This window comes from Sorex araneus, chromosome 4 (assembly GCF_027595985.1).
Source record: "Sorex araneus isolate mSorAra2 chromosome 4, mSorAra2.pri, whole genome shotgun sequence".
In the NCBI taxonomy this organism is placed as follows: Eukaryota; Metazoa; Chordata; class Mammalia; order Eulipotyphla; family Soricidae; genus Sorex; species Sorex araneus.
The window spans coordinates 181,694,871-181,707,308 of record NC_073305.1 but is presented as its reverse complement, the minus strand read 5'-3'; the positions used below and the strand labels follow the sequence as shown (position 1 = coordinate 181,707,308).

The 12,438-nt window shown below is 45.8% G+C and overlaps 1 protein-coding gene across 1 annotated transcript in view; it reads right to left on the bottom strand.

Annotated features, from left to right (window-relative positions):
- Nucleotides 1-12,438, bottom strand: part of SCAF8 (SR-related CTD associated factor 8) — a 216,184-nt gene that overhangs the window by 151,799 nt on the left and 51,947 nt on the right. The window contains exons 5-7 of the mRNA XM_055135075.1: nt 10,077-10,238; nt 7,067-7,220; nt 5,867-5,997 (exon numbers count right to left, since the gene is read on the bottom strand). Of these exons, the coding sequence (XP_054991050.1) occupies nt 5,867-5,997; nt 7,067-7,220; nt 10,077-10,238 (447 nt within the window). The remainder of the gene's footprint in view (nt 1-5,866; nt 5,998-7,066; nt 7,221-10,076; nt 10,239-12,438) is intronic.

Sequence of the window (12,438 nt, the reverse complement as noted above, 5' to 3'; positions counted from 1 at the left end):
TGGCCTATGGGAAACCAGAGCATTTCACACAGAATCAAGTAGTAAGACCATCCCTACTTCAATTTCTCCTCAATCTCTTGCTAGAAGACTCACAAGAACAGTAGCTTTTACAATCTCACACATTTCCTGCGAGCAGAAAAGCCCCAGAGAAAGCTGCTCCCGGAACAGAGTCAAACGGAGGAATCAAAGCAGAAGGCAAGGGGCTGGAGTGATAGCACAGCGGGTAGGGCGTTTGCCTTGCACGCGGCTGACCCGGATTCGAATCCCAGCATCCCGTATGGTCCCCTAAGCACGGCCAGGGGTAATTCCTGAGTGCAGAGCCAGGAGTAACCCCTGTGCATCGCCAGGTGTGACCCAAAAAGGGAAAAAAAAAAAAAAAAGCAAAGCAGAAAGCAGACAGGAGTGAGGGAAACAGTCTCATTCCCATGGAAAAACGTCAACATTAACGATCAACCCTTGGGCTGGCCTGGGGAGAGGTCAGTGGCTGCTGGACACGTAGCAACAGTGCGGGGTGAGCAGGCCAAGCACTGTGATAGAAACAACCCGGGCACCAGGGCGACAGTCAAGGGCACACAGCAACCCACACAAGGGGAAGCAACAACACGGCACTAATGTGACCGCAAAGAAAACAAAATGCCAGAGACACACTGCTCTACGACTACGGAGTGGGAGGGCAAGATTCGAGGAGGGAAGGAAAGGAAAGGGGGAGGCCTGGGGAGACGCCCCCTCGCCCCCACATTCTTCTGGCCCTGCTTTCCGGGCAGCACTGCCAGCAGGCCTGTCGCTGCACCCCCTCCGCCTCCATCCTGACTCCACATGCCACTCTTCTCGGGGCTTCTCGAGTCTCCATACCATTCCTTCTAGAAAGACTCCTCCACCCGAAAGCACTTCAAGGGGTCTTGAAACACGAGAACAACTTTATGAAGCATTTTAGAATACCATTTCACAAATTACAAGCTATTCACAAAATAATTATGAAATTCTCCAACTTATTCACTAGCTCCCAAGTGTCCCCAAACCATTAGGAACTGGCTGCACCCTAAGCCTCTAACTAAACTGGCTTTCCCGGTCCTAACCTTCCAGGATGGTCGTGTGGGTTTGCTGGCACTTCCTCCCTCTGAGGGCAGCAGGGTGGTAGTGACTCGTGCCCAGTGTGGCCCATGGGGGGCATTTAGTCTGGGGCTCCCGCAGACAAGCCAGGTGCTCCAGCCCTTTCATAAACCTGGGCCCTGACCCCATTTCATCTTTCGACAATACACAGCCCTCCTACTCTTCACACCTCCACTGCTTGCCTTCCATTATCACTGTGAACAAAGGAACTAACTATCTTGAGACCTGGCTCCCTCTGACCGACTGTTCTCACCCTACGACTGTTCTCACCCTACGACTCCCACACTATAGCAGCTGGCACAGGGGCCCACAGACAGGACAGCCCGGCGGGGGGGGGGGGGGGGGGGGCTGGGTGCACCTGCTTGGTGTGCACCACTCTGGGGCTGGCCTTCGGCATCCCATGTGGTTTCCAGGGCCCCTCCAGAAGAAACCCTGAGCACAGCCAGATATGGTCCCAAAAACAAACCAAAAAAGTCTCGAACACACCCACTCTAGAACACGAACCCTTTCTTAACCTATCATTTCTGTATTTTCAAAGTACCCATACCTAATCATGCAGGCCAACCAGCTTAGCCTTCACCAAACTCAATTCTAAATTCCCTTGATATACCCAAGACTGCTACGCGAACACCTGACCCTACTTGAAGCTGGACCCAGACAAGGCCACCGCCCCAGTGGTGCCCATATTTCAGAAAGAAGGCGTGGCACAGGACACGGGACATGGGGCGAGACAGGTCAAGTTCGAGGTTTGGGACAGACGTGTAAAGTCTTGCAGGGGTGACATTTAACCAGAAGCCAGAGGCCCAGTCTCCAGGCCCTGGCCACCGGTGCCCTCCTCGCCCCAGCGCCCGAGGAGCCACGCAGCGTGCTAATAATCATCCTGGCGGCACAGGCAGAGACCCCACTGTGAGAGCCGCTGCGGCACGAAGTCCAAGGGAGCTACGGAGGGGTGGAACCTGGGCCCTGGGGGAGGAAGGGCCACTCTGGTGGGGCTGGTGCTGCAACAGCAGATACCTGAAATGACTGTGCTAGGAACTTAATAAATCAGTGCCTAAAGTTTCAAGCGGGAAAAACAAAAATAATTAAGACGGAGGCAGCCCTATGGCTGCATAGGGGAAAGTGTTAGTGCAGGAAACACCAAGCACAGTATTTAAGGGATTACAAAGAGGTCACTGGGACTGGGGTAGAGACAGCACAAGAGATGACGAGGAGAAGCAAAGGAGCCAGGAAAGGAGGACAGAAACCACAGGAAGGGAGCACGCAGCCACCCAGGGCCCGTCCCCAGCAAGCGTCCCGCTGGGCCCGGGAGCAGGGACAATGGGCGGGAGCGCAGGCTGTGCACACAGGAGGCCAGGCGCAATCCCGGGCACCCTGGCCCCAAGCGCCAGCAGGCAGCAGGCCCTGGACACCACTAGGTGCGGCCCAAACTACCACCATTAGCCCCGCTTCTAAAGCGCAAACAATTTTCGTGTAAATTTAGAACCAAATGAAGTGTCATCTGTACAATAATACTCCTTGAACCAAATGCGCAAGACAAATGTAGAGTCTGAAATTCTGAATTTCCACACCCTTCCATTAGTGTCTCTCCCACAATGCTTATTACTTTAGATTACATTCATTCATTCAATTTTACTTTGCCTAAACTTTAGGTCCCAGAGAACCAAAAATATTCCTTGTTTATCTTGTACCTCCAGCACAAAGCACAGTGTCTCAACTCTGCAGGTCCACGAATGTCTGAATGAACAAAAAACCAAAACCTACATCAGCAAAACCACACAATCCCACTGAACATCAGACTGAACATATTAAGCTCAATTAAATTTGTATGATGAAAGCAGGGTCAGAGCTAAGATAAGGAGGTGGGTATGGGGATCATAAAAGGTTGCACGAGGGCAAAGACAATCTTTAAAGGAATCTATGGGCCAGGAATAAACCTATTGGGAAAAGAGTCAGTCAGATTGGAGGTAATTTAATTATTTCACTTTTGTGGTGCTGGGGATTAAACCCAGACACTCCACATTCAAGGTATTCCTTCTCCCCAAATCTTAAACTCCCAATTTTAAGTGCTAAGGTATGAGGGTAAGACTTTACTGCCTCTATGTATTATGTGATTAACACATGTTTGGGGGCTTATATTTAATATAAGCCATTTTAAAAAGACTAATCTTACTCAAAAATCAAAACATGGGTAAGAAAAGGGACAAAGCAAAGACAACTGTTAAAAGACTGCATTAACAGTCCAAAAATAAAATAATAAAAAAAAGTCCAAAAATAAAGGTTATCTCACCAAAGAAATAAAAGGCAAACAATTTCAACAAGGAAGCACACGTTTCCAGAGAAAGCCCAACACAGCATCGCCAAGTTAATGAGCTGTGGAAGAAGCTGTGTATACAGAGCTATGAAATTACTAACAAAATGAACAGATTTTTGCCACAAATATTTATTCCTAAATTCTTTCCCAAGAAAGGCAAAATAGGTAACAATAACTAGAGAAGAAATTGTAAATATCACCCCCTCCCCGCCCCCTCAAGATCTCCCAACAGGCCAAAGTCTAAAGATTGATAATAAACACCCAAATACCCTGGGGAAGAAAGCCCCAAGTTTTGAGGAGAGGAGGCAAAAATGATGTAAACACTTCTGCCTGTCTGGTCTGGGGGCCACACCCAGTGGTGCTCAGGGATCCCCCTGGCTCAGCATCAGTCTGGTGGTCTCAGGGGAACATGGGGGGGGGGGGGCAGGAATGAAATCAGGGCTGGGGACGAGCAAGGCATGTACCCTACTGACAGTATTAACTCTCTACCCCTGTCAGAAATAGTGTATGTTTCTTTCCTTTTTCTCTCTCTTTTTGCTTTTGGGTCACACCAAGGAATGCTACGGGGATACTCCTCACGCAGGAATTACTCCCGGTGGTGCTCTGGGGAACTATGGGATAATGGAGATCACATCCTGATCGGCCACAGGCAAAGCGAGTGCCCCACCTACTGCACTCTCTCTCCAGCCCAGAAACAGGAGTGTTTCTGAATTTATTTCTCACTCGCAAAATAAACCTTAAGTTCCATTTCAAATAGTGGGGTGCAAAATAGTCAAAAATCATTGCATACAATATTATATTTTAAAGTAAAGCAAAAGATAGATAATATATTATTAACCCCATTGCTTCAAAGAAGACCGTCAGCCTGACCTAGTTAAGAGTACAGGCGCGCAACATTCAGTCACGGAGACAGTCTAGCATTGCCACTCAACTTCGAGGAGAAAAATAGAACTATTAACTCCACTCATAAATTCTTTTTTTTTTTTTAAAGTTTTGGGGTCACATGCAGTGATACTCAGTGGACACTCCTGTCTCTGCATTCAGGATACTCCTGGAGCTGGGATACTGAGGTTCGGACCCAGGTTCTTCATGTGCAAGGCAAGCACCCTACCCACTGTACTATCTTTCCAGCCCCTCCACTAATAAAAATTTCTCCCCCCATTGATAAAATTTTAAATCAAAAATCAATAAAACATTAAAAGAAATAGAATATATCTTATATAAATATATATATCCTAAAGACAAAAATCAATACTACGGAGGCTATCATTTTTGCTTTTTGGGCCACGCCTCGTGGTGCTCAGGGATCACTCCTGTCTCTGAGTTCAGGGATCATGACTGGTGGGCTTGGAGAACAGTACGGGATTCCAGGATACAACTGAAGCTGGCCACAAGGCAGACACCGCCCCACTGTACTAGCAATACTCTGGCTCCTATAGGCATTTGGGAAGAATTCTTCTAAAGGGGGAGGAATGGCTGAAAATCCTACCCTGAAGAGAAGGGAGAGGGGGTAGGAGAGAGGGAGGGGGCAAAAGGGCTGGGGGGGAAGGGGGAGAGAGGGAGAGAGAGAGAGAGAGAGAGAGAGAGAGAGAGAGTGAGAGAGAGAGTGTTAAAAGTGTCATCATTAGTTTATTAAAAAGTTCTTATGGAACTCAAAGCCAGCGCAATATGAAAAATACCCTATAAATACAGACTGAGGAGTTATTATTGGCTGATTTAAGTGAAAAATGAATGAAAATTAGACATTAGTCTAAATTAAAACAAAAGCACAGAAACCACCCTGTGACTATAAAAACCAAGTCTCCTGAAATGTGTTCACAGAGATAAATCCAAGGAAAGCAAAGAGACTCAAGGGTGACTTGGCTAAAAAGTCAGTCAGGCCCAGCAGAGTAAGTACTGAGACTTCTCCCCTTTCCCCGTGTTAATCAGGCAGTGTGGGAGGTTGCCCCCTGCCTGCATCACAGACACAGCGCCCCGCACCTCCCCACCTTCAGACGCTCAAGCACAGAGGCCGCCTCGCCTCCTTGTGCTCTCGCCGTACCTACTGTCCGTCTGTCTCGTATCTGCGCCACTTCTTACAGACATGTCCTACTGACTCAAAACCCATCACTGGACAGCTACCCTGTTTTACCAAGGATCAACCATGGCTACTGTCACTACTGTCTCTACAAGAGGGAAACATTTTCAAGATATATGAGCCCCTTGTTGTTACTCTAAGACAGAACCTAATATTGTTTGATACAATGAATGGGCTAAATCTTTGATGACATAAAAAAACCACTTACACTATATGACTATCTTTTCAAGCAGACCACAATTTACTATAATATACGGTGCAGTTCCACTTTTTCAAGATTTTAAAAACAAAGTTCCCTGGGTGCATTATGCTTGAATAATAAAAATAATGCACTTTAATCATTGTCACCATAGCAGAGACCGGCTTACCTGCTGCCCCTGAGGGCTCTGTAGGATCTGGGCGACAGCTGCAAGAGTGTCTGTGTTTGTTATCTGCGACATCCAGGGCTCAGGTAAGCCCTGGACCACATTGGCTGGAGTGACAGGGGTCACAGGCGTTCCTTTTGAAAAAAGGACAACCACACCCACCCAAATAAATAAGACGGAAATGTACACACATCTGTTCTGACAACATCATAAAGCACATACACATTTGCATACTTTGATCCATTTTGAAAAACCACTAGGCAATTAGGTCTGAACATCTGTCCGAGGCCCGGCTTGCCTCTGCCCAGGGATGGATTCCCGCACTGCAGGGCTCACCGAGGACCACATGGGGGAGCCACTGCGGCCCAAAGCCTCCAGCTCCCCCAAACCTGTCCGTCCATACATGCTCAAGCAAGATGCTGCTTTCAAGTTTCAACTCAAGGAAAAACCCACAATCCTTAGCAGTCATTAAAAACATTACAACAGAAGAAAAGCCCATGGCTGAAAATATTCAAAACGCAATCTTTAACGAAAAGATTATCTGGGCCGGAGCAACAGTACAGCGGGGAGGGCGTTTGCCTTACATGCGGCCGATCGGGGTTCAATCCCTGGCATCCCATATGGCCCCCCCGAAGCCCCACCAGGAGTAAGTCCTGAGTGCAGAGCCAGGAGCAACCCCTGAACATCACCGGGTATGGCCCAAAAACCAAAACCAAAAATATTATCACAAAACAGTTTGAATGATACAAAAGCCTTTTTGTTCATGCATGCATATCTATGAGCTAATAAAATCTTAATAATCAACATTTTAATAATGTCATTTCTTGACTATAATTTTTTAAATGGTGACATCATTTAACAACCCGAAAATTAGACTAAAACATTTTGAGACTATTACTGACATATTCTTGTCTCCATTCAGTCATTTTTTTCAGGTTTCTTTATAAAATAAAGTTCCCTGAATATAACGTGAATACCAAGCTGATTTATTAAGATTACAGCCATCTAAATCAGGGGGAAAAGTAGCTAAAAGCCCAGTTTCTCCAAATTCATTATACTTATGATACTAGGGCTTTAAAAATTTTTATGAAGCAATCACAAATACTTTTTTTTTTTCCCTATTAACACTTCATTCCTCCGACTCTTACTTCATGTGTCAGTAACCACATCAACAGTTGAAGTGAATCTCTCAAAGCAACGTACCGGGGGTATTGCTCATAGCAGCTGTCGTGCTGGCCAAGACGGGGGTCACAACTGGAGGCGGGATCCCGGCGGCCATGTCCAACAGAGGCTGGATGATCTCACTCTTGAAGACATTGTTCTTCTGCCAAAGATTTAATACTCTCACGATTTTACTCTGGAGAAACAGAGGGAAATGGCTCTTGTCATTGAGTTTCACCTTCAGTATCACAGTACAGTCATTTTATACAGGCTAGTGAAGCAGACAGTGCAAAGAAGGGATTGACATGCGCCAACTGAATTTCTCCAACTCTGGGGTTGTTTCTATAAATTCTGCATCTGCTAGCCTTAATTCACATTCATTTGACAGATATGAAAGCGCAATGGAAACTAGTTTGATCAGTGACCACGTGACTTTCACCCGAGGGTCCTGCCAGCAGTGAAGCCATACTCACCTCAATTTTACCTTCACCTGCATTTTAAGTAAATATGAGACTGATCTCAAGGCAAAGTCTGTGATTTTCAATTCTGAGATTATCCACAGGGGCCAGGAGAGAGTATAGCAGGTAGGGCTCTTGCCTAGCATGCGGCTGACCTGGGTTTGATCCCCGGCATCCACTATGGTCCCCTGAGCACTGCCAGGACTAGCTCCTGAGTGCAGAACCAGGAATAACACCTGAGCACTGCTGAGACTGGCCCCCCAAAACAAACAAGTAAATAAAATTATCTACACATTGGTTATTCCTCGTGTGAGAATTTAATAGTTTATTTTCTGAGCATCTTTTTTTATGTTTAACAGGTCACGTCAGGCAGTGCTCAGAGGCCTGTGGGGAGCTTGGGATGGAACCGGAGTCCTCTGCATGCAAGCATGCACTCATCTGCCGGGCTACCTTTAGGCTTCTGTAACCAGACAGCACAAAACTTTTGCACTGACGGAATCTGTACTACATCTATCTCTGATCTGTCTTCCTTTTCACTCTTTTCCCCTCCTCCTTCCCACTGAAGAATGGCAATTGATGGTATTATTTTTCAGTTTCCAAACTGATAAACCATACTTTAAAATCAATAGATTTTCACTTTACTTCACTTCTGGTCTTTCCTATTGTGTAAAGAAAATAAACTGGGGCTGGAGCAACAGCAACGCTTTTAACAGTGGGTAGGGCGCTTGCCTTACATGCAGCCACCCCAAGTTCGATCCCCAGTATCCCATGTGCTCCCGTGCCCACCAGGAGTTAATTTCTGGGTGGCGAGGCAGGTGCATAAAATCCTGAGCATCACCAGGTGTGACCCAAAAACAAAAAGAAAGGAAGCACAAAGCGGCAAGCAGACCCGCCATCTATTATACATGTCTAAGTCATCTCTGTGGTTATCCCTGGTCTGAGGCGAATTGTGCCAATAAACAAAGAAACCTCAACTTCCCCCTTACAGCAGGGAGCTCACAGCAGAACGCTCCCAGGCTCCCCGTCAGAGCTGGGCCGCCTGGCCAGCTGGCACTCTGCACTGTTCTGCCAGGTCTAGAGGGGGTGCTGTACCCCCGTGCGGGGACCCGGAGCTATACTCCCAATGCTCGGAAAACCACGAAGAACCAAAATCCAAGCCGAGCCCTGAACACGCCTGACATCCCGCCCCAGTATCTGGGTGCTCTGGCCACTCCCGACGTTGAGCAGACGGCACAGAACTCTGCCGGGTTTATCAGATGAGGCTCTTCAGGCACCACCACTGTATAGAGAGCGAATTCCCTGTGGGACTGTTTCCATGGAGACCATGTGCAATTCTATGTCACTGGACTGCTGCCTGTCTTTTCTGCTACACCCGGCATTTCCATCAAGTTGAACACTGGATATTACTGACTTTTACTCCCTCAGTATTTCTGAACTCTACCATGTAATTCACAATATTGAGGACATGCCCAGTAGCTGATAAATTCTTAGGATGCATCTGGCCCAGGTTTAATCTTCAATCAACACTACACAGCCTACCAAGCACCCCCAGGACAAAAAATAATAAATAAAAGGTTTTTTTGGTACTTGAGATAAAGGAAAAGATACAGGCAAATCAAAACAATTTCTCCCCTTGGTTTTTGGCCCACACCCAGCAGCCCAGGGGCTTTATGGAGTGCAGAGACTGAACCCGGGTGCCATGTGCAAGGCAAGCCGTACTCACCTCAATTTTACCTTCAAGACCAGTCAACCCCTCAAAAGCAACTTTTATTCCCCAACACGGTGACTTTGGGGGGCACGGGCCTACCCTGGAAGGATTCAGGGCGTGCTCTTGGCTCGGTGCTCAGGAAGCAATGCGGGTGGTGGGGGGAACTACACGAGGTATCTGGGAGTGAACCAGGTTGGCCACAAGCACAGCAGGAGCCTGTCCCACTGTACTGTCTCTCCAGCCCCGAACACACTGGGACCTTTCGCGACCGCTAGAGAGTCATTGGCCAACTCACCAGCGAAGTATACCTAAGCTACCAGAGCAGCAGTCAGGACAATTTGCACATATGTCAAAGAACACATACTCAAAAAACTTTTTTCACACTTTCTTTTTTGTATGTAGAAGAACAGCATAGAATTCAGATTGAGCAAACCAATTAATGTGGTTTCTAGCACTGTTAAAAAACCCTAGCACAATGAAAGACTTGACGAGTGATTATTTTCTATTAAGTGATCTGTAAATCCATTTTTCAGACACTGATAATCCTGAATTGGCTATAAACTTTTGGCCAGAGTGATAATATAGCAGGTACGGAACTTGCATAAGTAAATGTAAACTTTTATTACACAACTTCTTTTATAGCCAATTTCACATCAATTCCTCAAAGATCTAAAAAGCAGCAAGTTCCAATTCTATCCTTTTCACCTAAACATGGGTAATATTTACTTCATAGTCAAATCTGGAAAACCTCAGAGTATGTACTACATAGTGTAATCTGGAAAAAGTCAGAGTAAACAATAACAAAAATCCACCAATTGGGTCCATCAAAATAATCCATTGAGACCTAGAGGGAATGTATCAATGTTTGTAAACTACAGCAACATACCTTGTCATCCCCGGGGCAACGATATAGATTCTGGAAAGTGCTAATGATGTTATTACTAAATCTGGGTGCAAAGACATCCTTTTCTTGGCCAAACTGATGTCGCGATTGTCGTACAATGGAGTCAATGACATAAAGTCCAGGTACCTTGTATTCTGGTTTACACTGATGAAAAATAAAAGAACAGGAAGGGAAGGAAATGAGAGTGTAAAATTCTTGATACATAAAGACATCTTAAGGCCTACTGGTGTGGAAGGAGTCAACGCTCAGGCTTTCCAGCAGAATGGGTTCTGGAGGGCCTGGGGCAGCTTCCCCGGCAGTGCTCAGAACACACAGCGGCCGGGGTGACTTTTGAAAATCATCCATCTGGACACGCTGTGGACAGTTCAACTGACATCCTCCTATGTTCCAAAGCAGCACTACTTAACAAAGTAGTACTACATAACTCATGATTTTTTGAGCTTAAACCAAAAAATAAGGAAGTGTAACAATTTTTAAAGAAAAAGAACAATTTAATGATTCTGTAAAGCAATCATTATGGGAAGCAGCAGCAAATTCAGGAAGAGCTCTAAAAAATGCATGGTCAATGTACATTAACGAAAGGGTTTCTGAAATAATGAACAAACTTCGTATCCTAATATTCTAAATACACTTTATTGTATTAGCCACACAAAGGATAAGACAGAACAATTGCAATTCTAGAATCTGCCCATAAAAGCGGTTTTCAGAACTCTGCTTTTGAAATTCCTTCTCCCTTCACCCAGCCGAGAGATGCAAGTCTGCAGAGACGAGCCACTGAGAGTCCCTTGACCATGAGGCTTCCTACTCCCGACTCGAAATCAATATCCAGAAGCAGAGAAATCTGTTTCCCAAGCACTTTTTGACGAAAACTGGATGCTAGGGCCAGAGAGCATGATCTGCACAGAGGAGCACTGGTGCCCACACAGCACGGGCACTGCCAGGTAGAGCTCCCAAATCAAGTGGAAATGAAATGAAACAAAAGCACGGCTACCAAGCACGTTCAACTTCCATGGGTGAGTATGTGAGAATTTTATCTACAGAAATTGTCCGGCCGTCATTTGTGGCATCAAAACTGCATTCCTGAAAATTTCTGGAAATTTGAATTAATGGTGAAAAAGAACCTGTTCCTTCAAATCCTTTTACTAAGGTCTTTATTAAGTCAAGAAAATGAAGAGAACTGTCTAATACCAAGATTTCGGTTACTGCGTACTTGAAGAACTTCCTAAAAGGGCAAAATTCTTGGTGTTTAGGCATGAATTTTTAGGCTTGGTGTACAGGTCCAAAACCTACTGATGAAAGCTACTATTGTTTTCTAAGTGTTGGAATTAGCTTTTTCCTCATGTTTCAAAAAAGTCAGGCATACTCACCTCTCTGTTTATGCTTCCCTGTGACAACAGCACATTCAAAGTATGTACCTAGCATGGCCAACAATATAACTCAGAAAACTTCAGCTATCGACTTTGTTTGAAATTACCTGCCCCCCACATTGCAACAATGATTACTTAATTGACTGACATCAGAATTCCCCCCGAAACAGAAAATAATTGAATGCATAATAGATTACTTCATGTAAATTAGTATCTTAAGAGTAAGGTTGACTGACCAGAATTTTTAAGCAGCTGGCAAAACTTTAATATTGAGGGGCTGGAGAAGGAGTACATACAGTGGGTTGGGCACTTTTTCCTTGCAACCAGCCAACCCAGATTCGATCCCTGGCATCCCATATGGTCCCTGAGCACTGCCAGGAGTCACTTCTGAGTACTGCCAGGTGTGACCCAAAAAACTAAGAATAAATCATTGTATCACTGTCATCCCGTTGCTCATCGATTTGCTTGAGTGGGCACCAGTAACATCTCCATTGTGAGAATTTGTTGTTACTATTTTTGGCATATCGAATATGCCACGGGTAACTTGCCAGGCTCTGCCGTGGGGGCGAGATACTCTCGGTAGCTTTCCGGGCTCTCCGAGAGGGGCGGAGGAATCGAACCCGGGTCGGCCATGTGCAAGGCAAACGCCCTTCCTGCTGTACTATCGATACAGCCCAAGAATAAATAAATAATTTAAAAATTAAATTAAATGACTATTGAAGGCCAGTACTGGAAGAGAATGCAGTTTGAGGATGCGGGGGTGATGCTTAACAGTAATCCTGGTTCTGCCTTCTCTGACTCCGGGCGGGCGCAGAGACCAAGTGGTGCTAGGGATTCTACCGCGGTCAGTTCTGGGCAAGACAAGACACATACCCCTGCACTATCTCTCAGGTCCCATCACAGCCTTTGGAAAGAATAGCTCTTTTTTGGATTTATAATGAAACTTCTCTAATTCAGAGGATGAATCATGAGTGCAG